General features: G+C 49.8%; 1 protein-coding gene across 6 annotated transcripts; it reads right to left on the bottom strand.

Moving 5' to 3' along the window:
- Positions 1-1,348: 1,348 nt before the first annotated feature.
- Positions 1,349-24,457, bottom strand: LOC142903797 (neuronal cell adhesion molecule-like). 6 transcript variants are annotated; one of them, XM_076049626.1, is made up of 26 exons: positions 24,275-24,457; positions 22,895-23,000; positions 22,131-22,324; positions 21,630-21,752; positions 21,006-21,176; positions 20,449-20,505; positions 19,325-19,436; positions 19,055-19,239; positions 18,332-18,466; positions 17,704-17,847; positions 17,444-17,555; positions 17,176-17,342; positions 16,490-16,637; positions 16,271-16,395; positions 15,966-15,995; positions 15,020-15,121; positions 14,216-14,413; positions 13,985-14,055; positions 13,555-13,780; positions 13,323-13,438; positions 12,967-13,162; positions 12,009-12,131; positions 11,365-11,541; positions 6,971-7,102; positions 6,672-6,750; positions 1,349-3,490 (listed from the first exon to the last, which is right to left on the bottom strand). In XM_076049626.1, the coding sequence occupies exons 1-26, from the start codon at positions 24,390-24,392 to the stop codon at positions 3,244-3,246; spliced, it is 3,594 nt and encodes a 1,197-aa protein (XP_075905741.1). In that variant the 5' UTR covers positions 24,393-24,457; the 3' UTR covers positions 1,349-3,243. The 6 variants fall into 6 exon arrangements, with proteins under 6 accessions (XP_075905741.1, XP_075905745.1, XP_075905742.1 ...); XM_076049630.1 differs by lacking the exon at positions 11,365-11,541; XM_076049627.1 differs by lacking the exon at positions 15,966-15,995.
- Positions 24,458-26,135: the final 1,678 nt, after the last annotated feature.

Below are 26,135 nucleotides of genomic sequence, written 5' to 3'. Positions count from 1 at the left end.
AACTGATGTAAATGGTCTGAGGAGAGCTGACTGAACAGTCTGGCCCTACACTGACACCTACTAGTGTTGATACAGATTGCGTTCGCAAAAAGGTTCACACGCGGGTTAAAAAATATTAAAATGAGATACATTAACGTTGTGGACTTTTTCCAACTTGGTGGGACTGCATGTATAATAATGCAATGCAATCTATGTCATGGTGCACAGGGTTATATCTAAGAGCCTCTCAGTGGGTGGGAGCGGAGGTGTGATCAACTTGGCCGTCTGCTCCAAGCTGCAGCCGAACAACTTTCTGAAGGACACCAGACAACTGAGACGTAACACATAGCCTCAGCATTGTGGGATGGAAGTCGCCAGTTTATCGTCAGCCAGCAACTTTGGACCATTGGAAGAAATGTCCTCGTTTGAAGCTTGAGCAGAAAGCCAACAGCACACGGGGGCCGCGCGGGATGGACAATGTGTCAGCGCGTTGACCAAGAGACGTTATTTCAAGCTGGAAACAGTCAATAGTAAGAGCATTTTCCTAGAGTTCATATAAATAATCGAGTTTCCGGTGATGCTACGGTCATTTAGCATGACTACTGTCGAGAGGCAGCGGAGTGAAGGTCACATTACTGGATGAGGCCGGCTGCATTACAGTAAATCCTCCTGACAAAAGAGGGTCAGGCTGACTGATGCTTCCTTCTGCTTTCTGGACCACCTGCCCGCCTCCCTCTCTCACGTCCCCCTGAGGATGCACCGTCTTGCTTTGTTGTTGATGTTTTCTTCCCATTACCTCTGTGCAGAGTTTCTGGACGCCGTTTGAGCGTCTTCGGTCTTTCACAGTCAAATCCATTTCAGAGGCCGATAGACACGGCTGATTAAAACCAACACAATGGTTTCATGAATGAATACAAAGAGAACCGAGCCCCTGCATGTTTTTCTTTGTACTCCAGCCGTCGATAACCTCCCATGCCTAAACCTGATTTGTCTTGGCAGGACTCTGCTCTGACTTTTTTTATTTATTGATGTGTCAATCTTAGTTTAGCACAAAATATATGAACATGTAAAAACATTGCTAAAAATTATTACAATAAATTCAAGCAAAGGTTTATTTTGGTGTATGTAGTGTCGCCACTGCCAGTATGATATCAAAAAAACAAAAACAATGACGCTTTATCGAAAGAGTGCCAACGAGAGAACACGAGTGTAGATACTGGGTTTGAAATTTCTTAATGCGTGGTTATTGTTGTTGTAGCAGAAGTAGAACTATGACAAAGTGCAGTGTGTGACTCGGTGACATCCACCACACTGTTAGTGCTAAAGAAGCGGCTCTGATGTTGCGAATAATGAGTCTGGAGGCAGAAGGTTAAAGCAGATAATTATTTATTCATTCATTATACTTCCAATAGTTTGAACTTCATTCTTACACTAAAAGGAGAAACTTAAATAGAGACAAAGACAAAAAAAAAAAAGTATCTGTTAGTACAAATGTTTCTTAAATACAAAACCATTTACAATACTGTCCAAAAGGAGGGAAAGAAAGCGTCATCAAGCAGCAGTACACTGGGTACTGCGCAGAACCAATACAAATCAGGATAATAAAGTCGTGTGCATTGTAGCATGTTGTTGGCTATATTCTACTTGTTGTTTGTACATTAGGAAAGGTTTTGCAACTCAAAAAAGAAAACATTAAAAAGAACTGAAATCAGTTACTGAAATCAGTAAAACAACCAAGATCCCAAATGTAAGTGCACCTTTCTGTCCAGTTACTGTCTGTACCTTACAATGTAAACAGTGCACAGCAAAAAAAGAGACAAGAAATATATTTATTTTTGCTGTCTACAATTGATCTATATTTAATACAGCCCTATATCAACAGGTTAAACCATTCCATGAACAAAATTGCCTCTTAGGCTGCCTTTAAAAGCTGCTTGCCCCTGTACAATCAGTGAAGGTATTTACAATTTCAACACATATTCTACACGTCTTTAAGAAGAAAAAAACTTGATGCAAGTTAAGTAAAAAAAAAAGAAAAAAAACTTGATCCCATCCTCAAGTTGTAGTTAGTAGAAATGAACGGCTCTTCTAATAGGACTTGAATAATATAGCTGCACTCTCACCGATACTTATACATTCATACACTGCAGGAACACCATCAGCTGTGGGACACGATGACGTCAAACTCTGGAAGAAATCCAAGCGCTTTACGAGGTTCTATGCAGGCGCTCATTACAGGAAAACCCAGTGCTGCCTGGATGCACAGCCCTGCAGTCGCCCTGCAGTCGCCCTGCTCTCGCTGTCTCCCAGTCAGACTCCACAATTGAATTGTCATTTGTGTGTGTGTGTGTGTGTGTGTGTGTGTGTGTGTGAGAGAGAGAGAGAGCGAGGGTAAAAAAGGCACTAGCTGTACTGGAGGAGCAGCGCAGTGGGAGAACTGAGACGAGCTGTCACAAGATTGCCGTTCCCCACCGGCCCTTTAACATCAAACCCACGAGGTGACGGGCGGGCGGGGTGCACAGCTAGTGATGTCACATGATCGGCCATGTGGGGCTTCCAGCCTCGTCCACTGACGCCGTGGAGAGGATTCAGAACGTCGCTGCTGACAGACGCCAACGGATCAATGTGGAAACCTCAAGCGTGCCATGTGCACGAAGCCCAGTGTTCCGTTCACAGAGAGCTCGCCTTCTGCATATTAGCAATATGTAGACATACACACCGCACATGGCCCGCCTGCACACCTGCGTGACGTAATGACACTCTGAAAACCAGCTTTCTCTAAAAGTCTATCAACAGAAAAAAAAAAAAAAAAAAAAAAAAAAAAGTGGAGTAATGCTGATTATTGTAGACACATTTAATGATACAGTGACATATACTTTAGACAAGCTGTGTGTGTGCGTTTGTGTGTGTTTGTGTGTGGTGAATGCAACACTTGTCAATATCAATGTATTAATGAATATGGAGACATCTCATGCAGCGTGAAAAATAAAATGTGAAATTCAAATCAAACGCCGTGTTTTAACGGCAGCCTCGCAGCGTAACAAACAAAGCCCCCCCGCCCCCCAACCCCCCACCCCCCGACCACCACCACCCCTCCGTGTGCCCGATCACTTGCACGTATTGTTGCGTGTCATGTGGATGGACATGTGACCTTGAAGCCATGCAGTGCTGAAGCAGCCCTCGGCGGGTGATTCCGGGGCGGGGGGTGGGGGGTGGGGGTGAATGAAAGAGTCAGCGCTCTGCCTCAGACCGCATCGTGCAGGGCTACACAAACGAGTTCAAGGAGTTGATGGCGTTTATAGGGGACGGAGCCTCGGAGCTCTCGTGGCCCTCGTGGCCGTCCTTGCTGGCGCTCTTCCCGCTATACTGGCCGATAAACGAGCCGTCCTCGTTGAACTGTCCGTCTCCTCCTTCCCCGTAGTCAACTAAACTGTCGTCACTGTCTTCTCTCTTAACCGTCCCGTTAGACGGCGTGCGGCTCCCTTTTAGCGGTTTATGGTCCTCATTGTCGCTGATGGAGGGGAGAAAACAAAATAACATGCAAGTGTTACAGGTGAGTTGGTGCAGAGAGACGCAAACAAGGAGAGATTAGTGATCGCTTGTTTTCGTTTTTTGTTTGTTTTTTTTTTTAGATGGAGCAAAGGAATGCCACACCGTGGCAAATTAAGAGGATTTTTTTTTTCCCATTAAAATTTGAATTTGGTTTGCTCCATGTCTAAAAAAAAAAAACCTGAGAGCTGAAGATGGAGTAGTTGGTTTCCATCAGGCAACAGGGGAATGAAGCTCAAGCAACTGCATCCTGCTCAGATTCCCCCTGAAACCAAGAATGAAGTGGTGAATGTGGTGTGCCACAAAAAAGAAGCAAGACCCCCCACCCCCACCCCCACCCCCCGCCCCACCCCCACCTCCCAAAAGACATAGGTCGAGATGAGCAAAGAAGAACAACTCCAGGCAATGACGTGAATACAAGTGGAGAAGCAGGATTTCAGCCAAACAACAGCCCAACACCCCCGACCCTCAGACAGCAGGCACGATTAAAAAACCACAACTGGGCAAAATGCATGAGGAATTTACGCAAAGAAACAAACTTCTTTGGATGTCAGGTAGTCAAAAACATTCCATACGCATGGGTTGATGGGATAAGATCCAAAAGCCCCCATGATGTTCAGAGCATTTGGAGAGTTTTTCACATCAGGAAGAAAATCACTTCACTGCACTTGGAGTTGCAAGAGGCACCATGCACCGTTCATGATGAGAGCTTTAGGACCCTTACGTTTGAAGAGCGATGGCAGCGTTTTGTTTCTTTGTTTTCTCCACTGGAGCGATTATCTGCTGACCCTGGACACATGCTAGAGTTCACAGGACGATGACCTGCAAGCCGTCGACTCCCTTACCTGCTCTGAGACCTGTCAAGATCCAGCTGAAATCCCACACACCACCACCACGCTAAAACAAGCACTCTCGCGCGCACACACACACACACACACACACACACACACACGCACACGCGCACACACACACGCACACTCGCAACAGATTATCTTTGGCAGAGGCGTGGCAGTTTGAGCAGCAGCTTACAGCCTCTCGCAGTCAGACACCAACAGCTCGGTGGAGTTGAGTTGCGCCTTTTATTGACAAACTGCAATGATCCGGCCGAGCTCGGTGAAACGGCACAGAGGGAGCAAACCTCCCTCACGAGGCGTCGCACTTCTAATGAACCCTCTGGTGTTGCGACGTCGCTGTCCGTGGTGCTTAAATCTAAGCGGTGTTCTCTACATTTCTCCTGCTGTCTAGCCCCGAGCAACGGATTCAGTGCTGGACTGAACGGAACGATGGCTAGAAGGACTCTGATTGGTTGGATTGCATCTGACTACATCCATCCCGCGAGAATCCTCGGACGGCGTTGCGACTGGTTTCAAAGTTTCAATGCATTCCATCAGTGAGCAGCTTTCTTTCATTTAGAAATGGCTGCTTCAGAATTGGATTTTGTTTTTCAGATCAGAGGAATAACAAAAAGCAGCACTGACGGCTTTTTATCAGCGGACAACATTTTTGAATGTAATCAGTGGCACTGCGGCAAGCTTTTCCACACTGTCGTGCACAGTGGCTAGCAGCAAAGTGGGTTAAGGTGTGGCTAACACTGCTGGAGCAAAAAAAATAAAAAAATCAAATGATGTGAACATCAAAGTTAATTAAAAATCAAAAACAGTAAAAAATGCTGTGCGGAAATTCAAATACAGCATCAAGAGAGAGCAGATTTTTAGATTACTCTTATTGCGTGGCTCCTTTTAAAAATGCACGACAATAATTGCAAGATAAACTTCAATATGGAGCCCAAAATGTGCTGACGTTGCCCACGGCGCCAGTTGGAAGCCTCGGTTTGTAGCAAAGTGGCAACAAACAAAACGTGAGTCAATTTAAGTGTGCTCGGCAAAGTGTCCGTCCAATCACTCTCCACCAGCTCACGTAACGCTTTTTATGGGATTTTTACAGGATGGATGTGTAAGATCAAACTAAATAAACGTCAGGTGTTCTGTATTGTGTGCCAGTTTAAACAGAATACAAAATAAAACATGTAGAATACCAGCATAGTCCCCAGTGAGTAGCGACCAGCAGGATATAAACCTGCCTCCCTCAGACACGCTGACAGCTTCATACAAGATCTGTTTCCGTCATTGCATCAACAATAATTCCATTCAACATATTATTGCCTGGAGCAGCTTTTATATGCCAGGTCAGATTACACCATGCATATCACATGTAATATATAATATGTTTTTTATGCGTATATCAATATGCATTTGTCAGCATCAAATCCATAGAACAGATTTATGTATACATAATAATAATAAAAAAAAAAAAAAGCAATAGAAAAAATATAAAGGAAAGAGCATTTTATAAATTGAATTGTTAAAAACAAAACAATTGAAAAATGTTATCTATAAAGAAGTAAAGTGCTTGGTTTCTCTTTATTCTGCGTGCAACTTGGAGGTGCAGCCCAGAGAGAGGATGCTAAGCAAGCGTAGCCGGGCCAATACAGGAGGTTCGAGAGGACCTTTGCCTCTGCACGTCTGAAACCTTGGAGAGTTCTGGATGTAAGTAGCATTACAGGCAAAGTACAATGTATACTGTACACATGGTGATGCGAGTGAGTTGCTTATTAGTCGCAATGGGCTTGCGAATGGATGGAGCTTATATATCCTCTTGTTTTTTTTCCTGACGGTCCTATATAAAGTTTGGAGTCCACACCTAAACCCATAAATCCTTTGGAACGTGAAGAATTCCTGCTTTTCAAAATGACACCACAAAATGTCGACACACACACGCATACACACACACATAGAGTCCAACAGGTGGGAACAGCATGAAGGACGTCCCAGTACCTAAACCAAAATTCTTGTGCTTCGCGGTGGCAGGAGTTCAGATGTGGGACACTTTACAATATTCCGATGTTGTCATTTGCCGCTTCCTGGTCAGAGTCTCATCGGCTGCAAAGGTTAAAAAGAAGAAGGCGGCGCTCCAGCCCAGGCACAGAGAGACAGAGCAGGTCTGGGCACTAAGCTGGCGGGGGCGGGGCAGAGCAGGGCAGGGGCTTGGGGGTAAAAAACAAAAAAAGAAAAAAAAAAAAAGGAAAAAGAAAGCTCTCTGGGGACAGGGGGCGGGGCTCCAGAGGCCAGAGTACTTTCTCTCACCTGTATTCCCCAAAAGTACAGTCATCGTCTTTCATTGGCTGAAACTCTGGGTCTGTGTGTGCGTCCTCCTTTTCTTTGACTGGCCAGAAGAGAACACAAGGTTCAGGTGAGTCAGACGGTGAATGAACGGAATCGTGTGTCAATCCACACGTTTCCAACCACCACGACTCCAACAAACATTTTTACTCATATAACAGAAAAAAAGCACCAGGCAAAAATAACCTCAGAAATTTGAGCCGTAAAGAACATTTATGACATTTTTTTTTTTTGTAAATGTCCACAGAACAGGCGAAGCTCACCTGGGTATTTCCCTCCTTTGTTCCTCTGGATGAAGCAGATGATGAGGAGGATCAAGATGAGCAGCGCGATGGCACACATGAGGCCGATGAACCATCCCTGAGTGGCGATGTCCACCTGTCTGCTCGCCACGGCTGGCGGGAGAGGGAGAGGAAGACTGCGTTTACACCAGAGAACGCCAACGTTCCGACAAGCGGCCGCCGAGTGAGTGCTTTAGTTCTCTGAGAGCGGCTGTTAGAGGTTACAATCCACACGACGGACGAGCACGACTGCGTGGCGGAGGGTTTTTAGGAGCGGGGTGAGGGGGCGTGGCCTCCAGGATTAATGCGGAGGAGACACATTAGTAGCAAACGTGGAGAATTAAAACCTCCTCTAGACAAGGAGCACTGACGGACAGCTGCATTTACACACAGACAGACAGACACAGAGAGAGAGAGACACAGACACACACACACACACACACACACACACACACACACAAACGCACACAGACGACACACAGGTTTACCGTTACCAGCGTCATTAGGTCGGACGCTAACGCTGCTAAAACGCAAACGAAAGCTTGCGTCAGACTGACGTCTGGGCTTTTTCTACCAAGCAGCGATCTACAAGCAGCCGACTGCGATCCAGCCGTACCAGTCATGCACGCGCGCGTCGACACGCCGGCCCGCGACCACGCGACAGCGCGTCCGCCGCTCCAACCACGCTCTGGCCATCCGGCCCAACACGCACTCTGCGCCGGCGCCGCGACCACGACTGCGCCCTCACCTGGCACCCTGACCACCAGCTCCTCGGAGAGGTGGGCCGGCTGGTGGCGGTCGCCCCCCCGGGCCACCAAACGCACCCTATAGGAGGGGCCGGCCTTCAGGCCCCTCAGCAAGAAGGCCTGCAGGGAGCCGTTGACCGGCTCCTCGCGCCACTCCTCCTCGCCTTCACCTGCAGGAGGGACGTTCGGTGAGGAGACGGGGCCTTGAGTGGGGGCAAAGACACACTTTCGCACAGTGATGGGTGATGGGGGGGTGGGGGGGGGGTGCCGGTGTGTGACAGTTAATGGGTCAAAAGTCCATGCAAACTCAACTAGAGTCTTGGCCTCTGGGTTGTTCATGAGAGCGATGTTTAATGCGCTGCAGCCTGAGAACGCAGAAGATTCCATTTCTATATTAGAAGGTGGGTTATTGTACAGCTGCCATCTGAGGAACAGCTCTGCTCGCCTCGTCTAACGCTGGCTCATAAAAGGCTTCATCTAGTTTAACGGCAGCGGCTGTTTATTGCACCCAGACGATGGCCGCTGTTTATTTTTGATAAACTGAAGATTTAGTTGTTTTTTTTTTAGCACCACCCTGAGTCTTGTGTTTGTTGACTTTGACTGTCCACACTGTCCGATAAAATAAAGAGTTTGATCCACTATGTTGAAGGTCCTCTTTTGGAAGCCTCCTGCAAAGACCCTCCTGGACCTACATATGAACAAGTCACTGTGGGGGGTCTGCAACCGTCAGTAACCCCCCCGTGACGTCACAAAGGGTCTAATCATCCACAGATGTGTTTGAGAACCACCTCCCTGAAGACTGGGGAAGTGAATTTTGCATAATGTGCGGCCCTTTAACGTGCAAACACACTCACACGCACCTCCGCTTTGATGACTGCGAGGCGCTAATTAGCAAACGCAAGCAGGTTCGAGCAGGTGATCAGGTTAAACTGACGTTGTAAACATGAGCCTGACAGCACTTTAATTAAGGTACCTGATTGCTCCTGTTGGATTTAGCCGAGTGCACTGCAGTGCAAAAAGTGTGCAGATGTTTTTTTTTTCTTCTTCTTTTTTTTTTTTCTAAATTCCACACACACACACACACACACACACTCACACACACACACACACTCACACGGTCAAAGTTGATCGGGGTTTAATTTTCCGTTTAATCCCTCCAGGTAAGAGTTTGTCGAGCTGCAGCGCACTAATGACTCAACGCTGCGTATAAATTGCAGGTTGGTGATGATGGCGAATGGAGTGCACGTGATAATTACGAGATTATAGGTTGTTCTTGAGGCAGCATTTTCTACACTACATCCTTTTGATTCGTGTAATTCCTAATGGAATGTATGAAGGGTGGATGACTGGAAACCACACTGTCACGACAACAACAACAAACAACAACAACAACAACAACGGTGGACGTCTCATCCGCACTGCAGGTGGATAAAAACACTGAAGAGCACTTCAGTTGAAATCCGCTGAGGTCGTAAATGTTGGAGCTGCTTTTCGTCGTGTTTTGCCTGCACAGTGGCTTATTAGCATTCCAATGTCAGGGCTCGCCGTTTATCAAATCAGCGTGTCAAAACTGCCAAAAGCTTCCTGCTTTTTCTTTTTTTTTTTTGCCCTGTTTTTTATTCACCTGCACGGGACGTGAATGAATCTGCGGTTTCTTGCCGCCTACAATGCGGCACTTTCAGAAGTGAGAGTTGTGCGAGCGTCCTTACTGTCTTGGTTTCTGTACTCTACATAAATGTTACTCTCCGGCCCCCCGTACTCCCAACGGATCAGGACTCCGTCCTCCCCCGCCAAGGAGGAGGTGACGTTGCTGAAAAGACTCGCGGGCGGCGGCGCTAAGCATAACAAGGAAGAGGATGGGGAGGGGTTAAAAAAAATAAAAATAAAACAACAACAGACAGCCATGAAAGATCCATCCACGGGTCAGAAGACAATCCCAGTCACTGGCAATGAATGGCTTTGGGGAGCAAATGGCAGAGCATTAGCGACCTTTGGGCCTGACGGAGTAGCGAGCTAGGAAACGGGACGCGACAGCGCTGGTGACAGTCAGTCAGGTGTGTTCAGGTGTGTGAGTGTGTGCTGAGAGCACAGCAGAGTCTGTACCCGTGTTGGACGGACGGAGAGGCGGAAACGGAGCGATGGGAAGAAATGTTTGGGAGTTCCCTGCGAACAACACGGAGAGGAGTGAAGATGGCAGAACACACACACACACACACACACACACACACACACACACACACACACACACACACAGGCACACAGGCACACGAGACACGCACAGGCAGAGACATCACATTGAAGATTTAAGTCATGACACACACAAGTTCATTGGCATGCCGGGCGAGGCTCTCGGAGCAGCGGGGGGGGGGGGGGGGGGGAGCGTCAGCGGCGGCTGCAAGTGAGACGTAACGCGGAGGCTCGGCAAGTCGCCGCAGGCACAGTTGTGCAAAAAGAAAAGACAACACAACAACAACAACAACAACACAACAAAACAGGCAGCTGGTGCATTTTGAGTCATCGAGCTGTTTTGGTTGTTTTTTTTACTCTTTGAACTCAGCCGAAGCCTTGCAGGATTTGACAGGGTGGGGTTGAGGGTGGGGGGTGGGTGGGGGGGGGGGCATGCATCCAAAGTTACGGCTGCATCAGCGCAACAGGCGTCAGCCGCGATAGCGGCGGTACCTGCGCCCGCGTCTACGTCAACCTGCGGCGTTAAGGCTTGTAGGGGAAGAGAGAGGACACGGGGACACACAGAGGACGGGAGGCGTCACTGCGGGAGGAATCGCCCTCACACACGGCGGCGCCACGTGAGACCACGGGGGCGTTCATGCTCGGTGACGTTTAGCACTGAACGTGGCCATGGATGACGAGTTCAGGCACGTCATGCTTGGCACAAGGCACGAAAATGAACAGGATGGAGAAATGTCCGTTCTCATGCACTGCACCGTGGAGAGAAATGCTTTACAAGGGGGCGGAGGGGAAGATATCTCGAAACTGTTTGATATAACATATCAAACAGTTTCATATAGCATAGTATATTAGATTTCTATCATGAAACATACAACGAAAGTCAGTCTTATCATTGTTTGTTGTGTGCAACCAGTGGCGAGAAACACACTCGACGCAATCAAATGAAGCTAATACAAAGCTACATAATAATAATAATAATAATAATAATAATAATAATAATAATAATAATAATAATTGTATGTACGTATTCAAGTAATAACACATTTGTCGTCCCTATAACTGAAAGGTAAATCAGATAAATATCTAAAATAAATGTCATCTCCATATCAACAAATCAAATCAGCAACATGATTTTTCTCCCACTTTCTGCACTCATGACAGGAGTTCAGAGTTCAGAGTTCAGAGTTCAGAGTTCAGAGTTCTGTTTAACGGCCATTTCGTTGCACATTTTGAAATACTTTTCATTTCATCCTTTTGGCCAAAATGACCACCGTACCTAAAATTGAGAATTAAAAAAACATGACAATAAAATGTGGCCTGCATTTATAAACCACCATCAGTGTCTGAGAGGGTCACAGCGGTCAGGTGACCGCAGCAATAGTCTGGACTAGTGAGCGCTGCAGCGGCAGGCCCGTGGCCTCCGCTCTGCGTTCGCCGACTTACCTTCGTCCACGACGGTGACGGCTTCCTGAGAAACGGCCGCGCCCTCTCCCCCCGCCGTTTTGGCGCTCAAATAAAACTTGTAGCGCGAGCTGTACTTGAGCCTGGACAACGTGACCGAGGTCTCGTTGGGGGGCAGGGCCAGCTTCTCCATGGGGCCCAGCTCATTGGAGTTATTGACTACAGGGGGGGGTGGCGGCGGGGGTGGCGGTGAGGTCGGACGAATGGCAGAATGGCGAGGAAGAGGACGAGGAGGGGGAGGAGGAAGAGGAAGTGGTGGAGGGGGCGGAGACAAGGTTTTGGATTGGGCAATGTATGATGACAAAGGAGGGGGAGAAAAAGGCGGAAATAAAAGTATTTGGAGTGGAGAGGTGTGGGAGGGTTCAAGAGTGGGAGGTGACAAAAGTCGATTAGTTCATTTATGCTGTAATTTGCCCATTTACTTTACATGACTGCATTTGGAGCAGCATAAGCTGCGTCCGAACAGGGAGACAGACCCAGAAATGGAAAAGTGGGATGCACAGAGCTACAAACTACATGGAGGGGAAGCTACGTTGACTGGGCAGAAAAATGAAAGCCACTCGTTTGCTCTGATTTGTTTTCTTTTTCTTTTCTCCCCCCCCCCCCCAGAATGGAGGCCCACCCACCTGGCTGATACTTGAGTGTGTAGCCTGTGATGTGTCCGTTGCGGTCGTGCGGGGGATCCCAGTCCAGGGTGAGAGAGTCCAGACTGATGCTGCTGACAGTCAATGAGGACGGAGGTCCCGGAGCTGCGGCAACAACACAGACAGTCAGTCAGTCAGTCAGTCAGTCAGTCAGTCAGTCAGTCAGTGCACAAGCTGGCGAGGCAGTGAGTCACTTCCTCTTTACCGACTTACCTGTTGTTATTAAATGTCTCAACACATTAAGCCATAACGACAGAATTCTTTTTAATCTCTTTATAACTGCAGCACCTTTTAAAACCTCATTTTCAACGTGCAGCCTGGTCACTGATCTACGGCTGTGGACTCAAGAAAATTCCATCCCCTTAACTGCTGTACATTTTTCACTAAGGGGCAATAGAGGCCTATGTACATCTCAGTATGTAGATAGCACATGTAAATTCAACTGTTCATAATATGTAAATATCTTTTTTTCTCTTTATCTTTCTGTTTATTCCTACAGATATTTTTCTTTTTGTCTATTTCTTTAATTAATATAATTCTCGATCTTCTAACTCTTTTTGCACTGTACAGTTTTTGTTTTTTTTGTTGCTGCTGCTGCTGTAATAATGCAGATTTCCCCACCGTGGGATCAATAAAGGTCTTCTTCTTCTTCTACGTGCTGCAGTGCTTCACTGAACTCAGAGCGAAGCTGAAATGCTGCCCAGTTCTGCTAGAAGTGATGCTACAGCAGCAGCCACGCTAATCTAAGTAGCAGCAGCCACTCTTCACAGTTCACAGCAGGTAGCTTGTACCTGCTGGTCTTCTTCTGTGGTTTTCAGCATGGAGTACACCCTGCTTTTGCTTTGGTTATAACCTCGTTTAGCTGACTGGCTCTGGCCTCCACTGGAGTACATGAACGCGCGCTGTTACGACCCTGAGCGGGTGCTCGTGCAGCCCTCACCTCCTTCGGGGGTCTCAAACTGCTGGGTGGGGCTGGGCGGACCCTCGCCCTTGCCGTTGTACACGCGGACGTTGAAGGAGTAGAGGCTGAAGGGGTGCAGGCCGGGCAGCATGCCGCGGCTGTGGTTGCCGCTGAAGTTCAGAATGTGCTTCTCCATGTGGTGCTGGTTGTGCTTGTGCTGCTTCCAGTAGTACACCTGCCAAAACAATGGATAATAAAACCAAGAAGGGAAGACGGACATGCACATTAAAGCTTCCATTATTGCTGGGTGAAAAGGTAAGAGGTGAGTGTGTTTTAATACACGTATCTGTGGGAGTTTTTCACGTTTAATCCACTCTTGGTGTTTCCTAATGTACCTTGAATCCTTTGAGGTGTCCACGCAGCGACTTAGCCGGCACAGAATCCCAGCGCACTTCAGCCACGGTGCTGTTCACCACCTTGACGTGAATATTCTGAGGGAACGCCACCGGCACTGCACGCAAAAGAAGAGAGGAGGAGCATCAGGAGTGAGAGTTCTTTTGCACGAGAGCCTCGTGCTTCAGCCCAGACTTCCAGTTTTTGTGTGTGCGAGTGTCTGAAAGAACTCACGGTCCTCTCCGGAGTAGCCGTGGGCAACGCGTGGCTCCGGTCCGGCGCCGTGGTCGTTCACCGCCTGCACCTTCAGCTCGTAGAGCGCAAACGTGGGCGTTCCAGACACAACAAACTTGGAGTTGTTGGCTACGGTCACGGAGGTCCAGTCGAGGTCTCTGGCCTTCTGCCTCCACGTGACTTTGTAACGAAGGCCCGGCCCGTTGGCTTGGAGGCTGTTGAGCGGCTGCAGAGAACGCAGAGTTTTCTAAACAACTTGTTTTTTTTTCCCCCAGCGTTTATCAGCCACCGGCCAAGTACAAATGGACACATGGCGCGTTCAGCCGCCGGAACGCGTGGAGAAGTAAGATGGACAATTGGCTGATCTCCTTCCCGCACTGACAGCGAGTGTTTGGGGATTGAAATAAATAGTCGTGTGCGACTTTATTACCTTCCACGAGATCACAAGATTATTGTACTCCGTCCCGTGTCCCTGCACGTCTGTTGGGTTCTCATCTGGTGCTGGAAATATGTGAAGACAAATGGAAGTGTTACCCAGAGTGGGGGGGGGGAAGCCCTGCTAAAGCTCAGATCCAAATGCTTTTCTACTCCCGCAGTGCGAGACTCCTCCAGATGGGCTGAAGAAGCTGCAGTGAAGGAATCACGACGACTTGTTTCGTACCAGCCGCGTCCGTCTTGAACATGCGGGAGGGTAAACTGGGCTGGCTGAAGCCCACGCCATTGAGCGCCAGGACCCTGAAGGTGTAGTGCACGTAGGGCGAGAGCTTGAGGTGGGCCGTGGTCCTGGTGCCGGGCACCTCAGTCAGGTTGTGCCAGTGGCTGCGGTGGTGCAGCGAGTCCTCGTACTGAACCAGGAACTCTGGAAGGTAAACAGCAGGAACACCTGAACACCTTTCTTTCTTTCTTTCTATTTATTTGCATAAAACTCAGCGGGTGCCTGCCTGAAGGATCGTTTAAGGCGCCGCTATCTCAGAACGCCAGAACTTTTTTCTTTTTTTCTTTGTAGAATATGCCTAAATATGCTAATTCCGACGGCGGCGCCTTTTGAGACTTTGCTCCGTGTGCTTCCTGGTTGATGTTTGTGCTACGCTGAACTGACTAACAGATGGTGGAGCAGAGGCTGACGCTCCTGCTTTACTTGACGTGTTTTGCTGGTAAAGCCAGATTTTCTCAGCTGCTTTTTCCGTTTTGCAAGATATCCATATTGTGATGTTATAGTAAGCAGTAAACAGACTGCACTAGTTTTCTTTAAATATCTACATTCATTATGTTGGGAATTCAGCTAAGTGCATTAAAAAAAAAAAAAAACACTTATTCCTGGGATTTCCTCTAAATAATCTGTTTTATTTTAATTGGATGAATTAATGTGAATCAATTTCTCGTTAACACAGCGCTCGAAAATGAAAATGCGCCTCTAGAAAGCGGATATACATTGGAGTCCTCGGGGATAATGAGGAAGACGTACTCTGGATCGGACTGTTATGTTCATCCCCAGGGGTCCACGTGAGCTGAACGCTCCTCTTCCTCTGGTCCGTCAGCTCCAGGTCAGTGGGTGGGTCTGGTCCCTCTGGAGGGGAGCAGCAGCAGAGCAGACAAGGGTATAAAGACCCACGCTGATATTCATAGCGTATCAAAGGGTTCATGCCACAGGAAGAATAAGGAAACTAAAAGGAAAGGAAAAAAAAAAAAACACGAAGAAGCTGGCGTCTTTTTTCCAGTTTTTTTCTGAGAGCTTTTAGAATTTCCACAGAAGCTGTGAGTGTTTGTTCAAGCAGCCGCCTCGTGGAGTTTTCCCCCTCCGACATCCCTCACGTTTCTGTTTGACGGCCGCACTTTAACAGATGTAACAGAGATATACGGAGCCATGCATATGAAGCAGGCGACACTCGACTCATCCGTGCGCCGCTCAGGCTCACTTTGCATGAAATAGCGGCTTCATTCAACCCTTGCGTTCAGAGAGTGGAAGGCATGCTGGGGAGCGGAAGGGGAAGGAAAAAAAGCAATAATGAGGAAATTGTGCCGTTAAAAAGATCCCAAGTGATGCCGAGCGGGAAGTCGTCTGCTCTGCAAATTATCTGTGGGTTCCAGCGTGGGGGGGGGGGTTGGTAGGGGGGGGGTAAATTTGCAAAAGCACTCGTCTGCATCGGCGGTTTAATGCATTCCAGCTCGGCATGTTTAAGCACCAAACACACACTTAAATGAAAAAAAAAAAAAAGCATTCAGGGAGCAGGAAATCTGAAATAAAATGCAGATACGGTTTGACAACAAGAAAAAGGGGTGTGGGGGGGGGGGGGGGGGATGGTCTTCAGGCCACAACATGCTGCACGGAATAGAAACATCCAAACAAACATTGACAGCAGCCGAGCGCGTCTGGCGTGCTGACGCCTGTGTGTGCAGCGCTGCAGGTTTACCGTGGACGACAGCTGGTGTGGGCGGGGCCTCTGGCAAGGTAGGCGCACACAGGAGTGAAAGAGGAAGTTTAGAGATCAAGATCACGCCGCGCTTGAGCTAAAACCGTCGCGGAGGTTCACGGCTGCGGGGTGGGGGGGCGAGGGGGGGTGGGGGGGGAGGACGTCATCAAAGATCAGCCGCTGCGGGCAGATTCCCATCCCTGTCAGAGCGAATGGAAGCCTCGCAGGGGGCTGAGGAGCCGCAGCTCGGCGCTCGGCGCTCGGCGCCGCTGAGAGCAGGTCGGTGTGAAGGGGCGGGAACCTACCGACGACGGTGAGCTCGGCGCTGGCGGACACGTGGTCCAAGGTGGTGTTGACGATGCAGGTGTACAAGCCCTCGTCGCTCTCCGTCACCTCGGAGATGACCAGGCTGTCGGAGCCCAAGACGAATCTGAAAGAGACGCCACGGCAGCCCCCTCGGGTCAGCGGCACGGTCGCAACGGCAGCGCCGGGCAAGGAAGCGGTGGGGAGGAGCCGCCGCCTACCTGTCGTCGTCGGGCAGCTCGTCGTTGTCTCTCAGCCAGATGGTGGTGGGCACCAGCGTGGCGTCGTGTTTGACTTTGCACTCAAACACCGCAGACTTCCCTCTCTGGATGACCTTGTCCTCCAGGGGCGTCAGCAGGCGGGTGGGCTCTGGGGGAGGCAACAGAGGGGCTTTGGCTTTCACACTCACAGCTCAGACCTGAGACAGCTTCCTAGAGATCCTTGGCTGTAAATTCATCACTAATTGAATCTAAAATGTCACACACATCCCGTGTGTTGGTTCCCACGGTACCAGCTTTTTGGCTGGGAGTTCTCTGGGTCGGTAACAGTGGCCAGCAGTGGCCAGCTCGCCTCGTCCTCCTTACTGCTATCCTTGTCTGACACACTTGGTAAAGCCCCGGTTGATGCTCAGTCCCACACCACACGTAGCATTCTGGTGTAGCACCCATCCGGGGGATTTTCTGTAGGGCTCGTGTTTGTGTCCAGCATTCACAGCCATAGAGGAGGACGGACGGCGAGGTCGCAGAGAGGAAACTGATCTTGACACGCCGGGAGTGATTGTATTTCTATGTAAATGTAATGTGGCTTTGCGAAAAGAAAAAAATCAATTTGCCTTCAATATTCCCCCTAGTGACATGGATGAGGGCTTGTTCATTGAAAGCATTTAAAGCAGGTGGTGCGCCTTTACCTTTGACCTCCAGGTAGATGTGGTTCTCATAGATGCCGAGGTTGTTCCTGGCCACGCAGGTGTACTTCCCGCTGTTGTGCGGCTGAGCTGCGTGAATCTCCAGCGTGCCGTTGTCGTGGTTGATGTACGGGTCTCCCACCAGCGTGCTGGCCCGGCTGTCTTTGAACCTGGTGAGTGGGGGGTCGGGGGGAGGTGGGGGGGGGCAGGCTGAGTTCCAGCCCAGGAGCAGCTACCCTCTAAAAGGCGGCGCCAGAGTCCATTAGCTCACCATGTAATTTTAGGGATGGGCGAGCCGAAGGAGGCGCAGTCCATCAGGGCGCGGTGGTTCTGGATGAACTGGTAGACTCTGTTGGCCGGCGTCAGCACTCTGGGTGGCTCCGCTGCAGAGACACGGCGCCCGTTATTATTGCCCGCCGCCCCCACCGCCCCCCTTCATCAACCTTTCAGAGAATCGATCCATGCAGATGATGGGGGCGGAAAGCAACATCAGACTTGGCAAGAGGTGCAGCCGGGATGGGACTGACTCACAGAGCACGTTGACGAAGGCGTTGGACAGCAGGTAGCCGTAGGCGTTGGAGACATTGCACTGGTAGACGGCGCTGGAGCCCGTCTGCACGTTGCTGAAGATGATGGTGTCGTCCTGCACCGACCGGCTCAGGTCGTAAGGAGTATCTGCAGGACGGGGAACGAGAGACTTTCTGTTACTCTGGCTGAATCTCACAAAGGGTCGGCGTTTTAGATTTCTTTTATTCTTATCACTCAGCATCGTTCAGTATGATCTCATACTGGCAGCATGGCAGCTAAAGTGCTCCTGTTTCAAAGATCATTGGAAACAGCTTGAATATTGTCCCCCAACACTTGCATAAAATGTGAATCTTTCAACAACAAAAAAAAAAACCAGTAGAGAAAATCGATGCTTTGCATCCATGCATGTAGGAGGAATACGTGGGAGTATTTTCTTCCAAAGTTTTCTTTATTTATGCGGAACACACACAAAAATATAGCATTCAGTTGTTTTGGCATCTGAGTCGAGAAAAAAACTAAAGATTTTGTTATCGAATGAAAATATCAGGTCCGCCAGCCACGAATGATCGAATCAGTTTAGAAATGCTGAAATTTCAAGAGAAGACGCTGCTGCTTCCGCCGCTGCACTCACTGTCCACAGGGACGCCGTTCATGTGCCAGGTGATGGACGGTTTGGGCGTGCCGCTGGCCCGGCAGGTCAGCACGCCGTTCTCCCCCGGAGCCAGAACAAGGTTCCGGGGAGTGCCGCCGATCCAATACGGAGCGGCTGAGAAAGAGAGAGAGAGAGAGAGAGAGAGAGAGAGGGGGAAGGCAGGAGGATTAATCACAGAGTGCCGCCTCGCCGGCACCGCAGCATGCATCAACAATGAGAGTGCAGGAGGAGGAGAATTAAAGGCCCTGTGTGAGGAGGTTCAGCAGCATGTGACGGCGGTGGAGGAAACGGTGCTAGCAGCGGTGCTGCAGCAGATGTAGTACGTCCGTCTTGGCATTTTTCCTCCTGTAAATCACATGCATGCTACCATATGGGCGGGATATGCTACCGTTAGCACTGAATGGCAGCTGCAGTTTGTTGCCGTTGGATGATTACGGAAAGCTAGCAGGCTAACGCTTGCAAAAACAGGAAGCAAACACACTCAAAGCTCAGGCAGCGAACACGGAGCGGGGAATAACACACACTCACTTTCAACAATTTCTTCTTTCTTTTTTTTTTTACTAACTTTGACTCTCTAAAAGAACTGATAATTCTTTTCTTTTTTTTTTTTTTTATTCTATTTCATGGATGTAGAGGTGACCCACCGGGCCTATACGAGAGACTTGGATCCCCTGGACCTTCAAGCCTGTCCCCTGGACGTACCTTTGACTGAGACGCGGATGGTGTGGTGGACGGTGCCGAGCCTGTTCTTGGCCAGGCAGCGGTACTCCCCGGCGTCGGAGTCGGACACGTTGACGATGCGCAGCGTCTTCTGGAAGTGCAGGAAAGACGTCCTCTTGGCCGGCAGCTCGCCGCTCACCTTGGTCCAGGAGACGTCGGGGGTTGGCCTGGATTGGCAGAGAGGGAAGCGAGGTCACGGCGAGCGGCGAGCGGCGGCGGCGGGGAGGAACGCGGCGCCGCCGGCCCACTTACAGCCCCTCGGCGATGCACTCCATCTCCAGAACCTGTCCTCTCAGCACCGTCTTAGAGCTGGAGGGCCCGGGCGGGATGAAGAACGACGGCCTTCTCTCGTTCGCTGGCTCCTCTGCAGTCACACACACACACACACACACACACACACACACACACATCAGATGAGCCCACTGCATTCTGCAGCAGTCACAGCAGCGAAGCCGCTCCGCTCGGGCACCCGGCCACTTCCATTACCGACCTCCATCCCCATGTTTTACGCTCAGATGTAAATTTTATGTTGTGGTTTATCGCGCCGGCTTCCACGCTTGCCAATTAAAGGGCCCACTCGGGGGCTGTGATGAAGAAATGAAACAGAGCTAATGCGGGGGAGAGAATTAAAGACATAAATATCTGGCTTCCCCCGTTACTAAAATGATAAAGAAGTCATCTGCCGAGCTCGTAATGATGTTATGAGACCCGATGATTACGGAGGTCGTGGCGGCGCCGCGGCGAGGCCACTGGAGCGGCCGCCTGCTGCTTTTATGATTTTCATTCAGAGGGAGAAATAAATCAGGGGGTGAGCGACAGGAGGCGGTGGGGAGGGAGGGCGTGATTGACGAGGTAGGAGATGAGCAAACAGAGAGGATCTGAAAGGGGGGGCGGCAGGTGAAGGCGCAGAGAGGGGAGGTACCGGGCGGCTGCCGGGCCGCAGGAAGAGAATCTGAACGGGTTTTCAATCGAGACCTTTCGGCTGAGGACAGATGTGATCGTTAGTTGTGCTCCTCTCACAGCGTGTTGATTTGAAAAAAAATATTAATGCGTCGACGGGCGGGGCGGGGCGGGGCGGGGCGGCCTCGGCGTCGTCATGCAGCGTCGAAAGGGCTTCGACTGGACAGAGGAGGGAGGACAGAGGAGGGAGGACAGAGGGAGGGAGGACGGAGGAGGGAGGAGTGGCGCCGCAGCGAGGGGGTTAGTGAGTCACAGCTGCGGAGCCGGGAGCACCGCGGGGAGACACCAGGGGGTGCTAGATCCCAGACTGACTATCAGAGGACTGGAGGTGGAGGTGGGAAGGTCGCTTGTTAGTGGGTGAAAAGCCACTACTGGGAGAGAGGAGGTAAAAACACCAGGGGGCGCCGTAAACTCACCACTAAGTAAATCAGTGTCATTGTAAAAAGCTGCCACTGTGTCATTGATTGCATCCACTGTAACACAACAACAGAACAACAACAACAACAACAAAAAAAAATACAACAAAAAGAACATCAGACGCTGCACACACAATTCCACAACAGAAGAAAAACAGAGCACAGAGCAGTGACTGGAAAACACCAGAAACAAAGCAGTCTGGAAAATAATGGCAATGATAGGAGAGAAAAAAAAAAAGAAAAAAAAAAGAAAAAAAAGGCTCCGGCTCAAAGACAGATGCCTTTGTTGCTGGAGGACGGCGCTCATGCAAAACATCTCTCTCTCACAGACAGACATGAACACACACACACACACACACACACACACACACACACACACAGACGGATGCCTGCTTGGTGGACGGCGCAGCTCTTGACAATCGACGGCGGCGAAGATAAGAAACGCACGCCGGCCTCCTCCGCCGGCCTCCTCCGCCGGCCTCCTACGCCGGCCTCCTACGCCGCTGCAAGTTGAAGTCACATTCCTTGCATGCGGAAAAGTGCGGCTGAGCACTCACTGGTGAGGACCTTGACGGTGATGGGCTGCTTCTGCTGGATGGTCTGCGTGTACGGGAAGCGGGCGTAGCAGATGTAGTCGCTGCGGGAGTCCTCCGGCAGCACGTTGGAGAAGTAGAGGTCGCCGTTGAGGGACTGGGACACCCTGTCGCTCTGGGGAAGCTTCTGGAAGTCTGGAAGGTTCAGCAGGTTGCAGAGGTGTGAGCGGCGACGGAGGGAAAAATATATATATATATTTTTTTTTTTTCTTATTTATTGAAGCAATTTTGTGGGTCCAATTTTGCCGTGTTTAAAAATAGATGCCTGTGGAGTGAAGAAATTCCCACTGCATCGTGGGGGGGCTACCGTGGAAGAAGCAACAGCGCAGCACTTTTAGCTGGGAGCGACAACCCTGCAGCCTGCCTGGCATTATAGCAGGAGGCCATAAACACGGAGCTAATTGGGACATTTACCAGAGATGTACTTTTTTTTTGGAAGGGGGGGGGGGGATAATTTCTGGTGCACAGCTGCTGAACTGAGATTAAAATAAAGACCTTCAAATGGGTCTAAAGTAGGACCACAGCCCACAGACCGGGGTCATTAATGCTAAGCTACGCTAATGCCAGTGTGTTATCACGCGTGCTCACAGTTGTCCATCCAAAATATGATGGGGGGGGGCAGGCCAGCGGGAGGTCGGCACGGCAACACCAGGGACACGCCCTCCTGGACCACGATCGCCTTCATTTTCTCCTTCGACCACAAGGGGGACCCTGGAATGGACGGACACACAAATTTAGTCAGCGCGTGGAGCTCCAGGCGGCTAATCGTTGCTGTGCGCGGTGAGAGGAGCGAGGTGGAGAGGCAAGGCGGGCCGCTGCGGCTGAGTTTGGAAACAAGAGGAGAAATTCAAGGGGAGAAAGCAGAAAACCATGCAGCTTCTTGAAGGTGACCTTTACCTTCCAGGAGCACTTGGTAGGCGGCAAATTCAACTTAATGGTTAGAAAAGCAAAGAAAGATGAAGATGATGATGATGATGATGACGATGATGATGATGATGATGAGAGAAATGTGTGACATCTGGGGTGAAGAAACCCCCTCCAGAAAAACTGAGGGGTCATGGTGGCACCAGCGGAGTGCTCGGCTCTTACTGGACTGCCGCACCACGATGTTGTGGGAGATGGCGGTGCCGTGCTTGTTCCTGGCCGTGCACTGGTAGACGCGCTCGTACTCCTCCGCCTTCACGCTGCTGATGTCTATCACCAGGGTCCCCGAGTGGGGCTTCATGGTCACGTTGGGGTCGTCGTCCACGTCGAAGTGGCTCCCGTCCCTCGTCCAGGAGAAACTGGGAGACAGGGAGCGGAGATTTGTGATCATCCCCGAAACCTTTGGTTTTTTTCTGCTGAGTGTGAAGTGTCTGTCAAGTGGCTCATGTGGAAAAAAATAAAAAATAAAAAAAAGGTATGGCTTTCCTGGGGCTTATGGGTGTATGACAGAGGTCAAGAGGTTTTGAGTTTCCTGCACATTAGCCTCAGTTACATCTCAATGTGAAGCAAATCTTTTTTTAACGTTCCACAGAGATGGACGATATGTATATATATATATATATATATACATATATATATATATATATATATATATATATATATATACATATATATATATATATATATATATATATATATATATATATATATATATATATATATATATGTATGTCTATATTTTTTGAATATAAAACATTGTTACAGTGAATTTGGTTGATTATTTTCACAGAATTCTTGAACTGCTGTATGTGCAGACAATCTGCATAATCTGACTGCAACGAGGAAGCAGAGTCAGCTGAAGCGCACACACACACACACACACACACACACACACACACACACACACACACACACACACACACTCCTACCTGGGGTGAGGCTTTCCTTTGGCATCGCAGTGGATTACGATATTCTCCCGCGGGTCGATGATGTAATCCTTGGGGGACTGGTGAGTGATGGTGGGCGGCTGCGGCACTGTGGGCGGGGCGATCAGAAAGCGGGCGGTGTTCAATAATGGTGCCAAGCCGAGCCGAGCCGAGCCGAGCCGCACGAGTCGGCCGCTCTCTGCAGCCGTATTGACCAGGCCGCTCGATCACACATGCAAACTGGAGGCGATCAATCAAACCACAGCACTGTTTGCTGATGCACGCGCACACACACACACACACACACACACACACACACACACACACACACACACCTACACAAAAGCCGTCATAAACAGCAGGGATGCAGGCAGAACGCTCAGGTACATTTCACTTTGCTGTAATGATCCAAAGCTTAATGTATTCCTGCGAGAGCGAGGCAGAAAACTAATGGACTAGGACAAAACAAACCATACAGACACTCATGCTCTTTGGCAATGCTGCTCTATGGAAATAGTTCACTGCGACTGCAGCCGCACACACACACACACACACACACACACACACACACACACACAAAAAAAGCAATCAACGCATGCAATAAAGTTCACTGCAAGTCACACAGGGCAAAAAGAAAATGATACAAAAAAAAAAAAGAAGCTAAGAATCCATAGTGCACAACAAGGAAAAAAAAGAAAACTGCGGCGCAACCTCGGTTCTGAAGCCACGTTAGCTTCAAACTTACATTTTTCCAGAACTTTGAGGGTTTTTCCCCACAAGAAACAGCGAACGTGAGAGGAAAAAAATTGTGACAGCGACGAGAGCCAGACATTAGTGGTGAGAGAAAAGTGTATATAGTTGTGTGTAGAATGTGCTTGAAATACTGTTGGGGGGGTGGGGGAGTGGGGGGTGGGGGGGGGGTGACAAACGACAGCCTGCAGTGGACAAACAGCCCCATACAAGCAATATATTGATTTACAACCACACAGACGCTGTGTTTGTCGGCCAGTCTCTGGAAACATTGCACTTTATTTCATTGCTATTGGGGAAACTTCCCTGTTTTCTGGATCCTGGCGCCAACTAGCTTAGCTTAGCTTAGCTTGACTTTAGCTTAGCGGCTGGAAGTAAGGACATTACGGTGAGCCTGGCTCTACTGCACAGTCATCAAATGGATCGACCTATATCTTTTGTCATTTTTCTTGAAGAAAAAACAATGAAATATGAGCTATGAGATGTAATTCCAATGTGAATTAATGATAGTTTCAAAGTTTACATGCTAAATGTCTGATCATTTGATTAGATCCTCACACAATGCTTTTTTTTCCATATATAACATGTGCGTGTTAGGTGTGTGTGCGTGTGTGTGTGTGTGTGTTGCCTTACGATCCAGTGGCACCTCCAGCGCCGCGGCCAGACGGGCCTGCAGCAGCGTCAGCAGCAGCACCAGCAGCAGCAGCAGCGGCGCCTCCTCCGTCCTCCTCCTCCTCCTCCTCCCCTCCATCTTGGTCGGCGTGTGAGGAAAAAAGGTCTGACGGCCCCTGGAAAACACGGCCTCGGCCACGCCCCTCGCGCGGCTGCGGGGCGAGAGAGAGAGAGAGAGACGGAGGCAGTGAGACAGGAGGGTCAGCATCAACATAGACGGTGAGACAGCTGTCGTCATGGATCAATGTTGCTGGATTTTGCTGGGAGCTGTTTATTTATTTTTTTCTCCTGATGGGGTTCATGGGCTGGCCCTCGATTGGCTCGCCGCCGCCGCCGCCACCGCCACTGCCATTGACCCGCTCCGCCTCATCGATCACGGCGGAGGCGGGAGTCGCTCCGCTCCGTGTTTCCCTCCGGACTCGCTCAGTTTGTTCACTTCCACCGTCCTGGCAGCGGCTGAGCGGCAGCGAGGTCACATCGCACAGGCCTCACGCCGCCCAGCCGTCCCAGGGAGGAACGTCACCCCAAGAGGGGAAAAGACGGCCCCTCCCCCTCCCCCCCCACCCCACTGGGGTTCAGCCGAGGTAGCTGCTACACAGTTTTAAGAGGGAGGAGGAGAAAAAAAAAGAAGGAAGAGAAGCTAACGGTGAAAGGCTAAACGGCCATTGATTTGGTGCTAATTAGCTGTGGATTTTCTGTTGCCGGCCCGCATAATCCAATTACACCTCCATCAAGGCGGCGACACGCCAGGTGGGCGGACCGTGCGAAAAAGGCGCCGTCGCTCTGGAAAATCCTGCTGCTGTTGCCAGGCAGCTCCACCGTCCGTCGCTACACAGGGGCGATTATTTCCGGGGACGACGGCAGGATGACTGACAGGTGCACACGGCAGCACCAATCATCGTCGGCGCCGGGCCTCCGGCCCACAATCAAAAGTGCAAATGACTTTCGTAGAAATGGATTCTGCCTTTTTTTTTTGTTCGCTGTTTGTTTTTTGTTTTTTTCCCCCTGGTGAACTTCTTGTTTTCTATCTGAGGCCGACAGGAGCCTCGTCTGGTTCTCTCAGGTCGGACTCCAGGCAGCGTCAGAAAACGCCAAATTCTGGCGCTCTCGGCAATCCAATGTGGCGGCTGGGTTGTCGCTGAAGCGGCGGCAGATCTGGGAAGACGAGTGTTGGAGATGTGGGGGCTATTTTGCTGCTTGTCTCCAGCCAGCAGGTCTGAAAGTTCCAAGGAGGAGTTGGTGGAGGAGGCTCCTGGGAAAGACCTCGGGGGTCCCCTGGGGGTCCCACCGCATAGCACTGCACTGCACTCCTGGGACAGCCAATCACGGTGCTGCTCTTGCCATCAGGCAATTTTGGTAAAAAAATTTTTTTTTAAAAAAAAGCTCATTTGCAGGCTGCAGACCAAAGGACGGAAAGTCTGAATGCATTGCGAAGAGGAAAAGCTGCAGCGGCGGCGGAGGAAGACGCAATGCCAGGTGAAAAACCCTCTGGCTAAGCTGACGCACTGCCAGAGGAGGAGGAGGAGCCACTGACTTCTGCTCGCTCGCTGGATTGGACAGGATCGTTCAGAAGCGCTAAAGTCTTCATTCAACTTGTTGCTGCAGTGTCGATTCAGACATCACAAAAAGTCAACAACAACTTCATTTTTGATTTATTTATGCTCTGAATGATTTGTTTGAATTATTTATAAAGTTGCACAGGCCCCCAAACAGGCCCAGTAGTGGCTCCGCCCCCTGATCTGCAGCAGTCTTGAGTGGTCCGGCCGTTTTTTTACCACCACAGTTAAACTCCAGATGGGTTTTCAAAGCCAATTCAACTTTG

The sequence above is a fragment of the Nelusetta ayraudi genome, unplaced genomic scaffold (genome assembly GCF_046127955.1).
Source record: "Nelusetta ayraudi isolate G7.1 ecotype Tasmania unplaced genomic scaffold, CSIRO-AGI_Nayr_v1 ptg000119l, whole genome shotgun sequence".
Lineage (NCBI taxonomy): Eukaryota > Metazoa > Chordata > Actinopteri > Tetraodontiformes > Monacanthidae > Nelusetta > Nelusetta ayraudi.
This window is presented reverse-complemented; position numbering and strand designations above follow the sequence as displayed.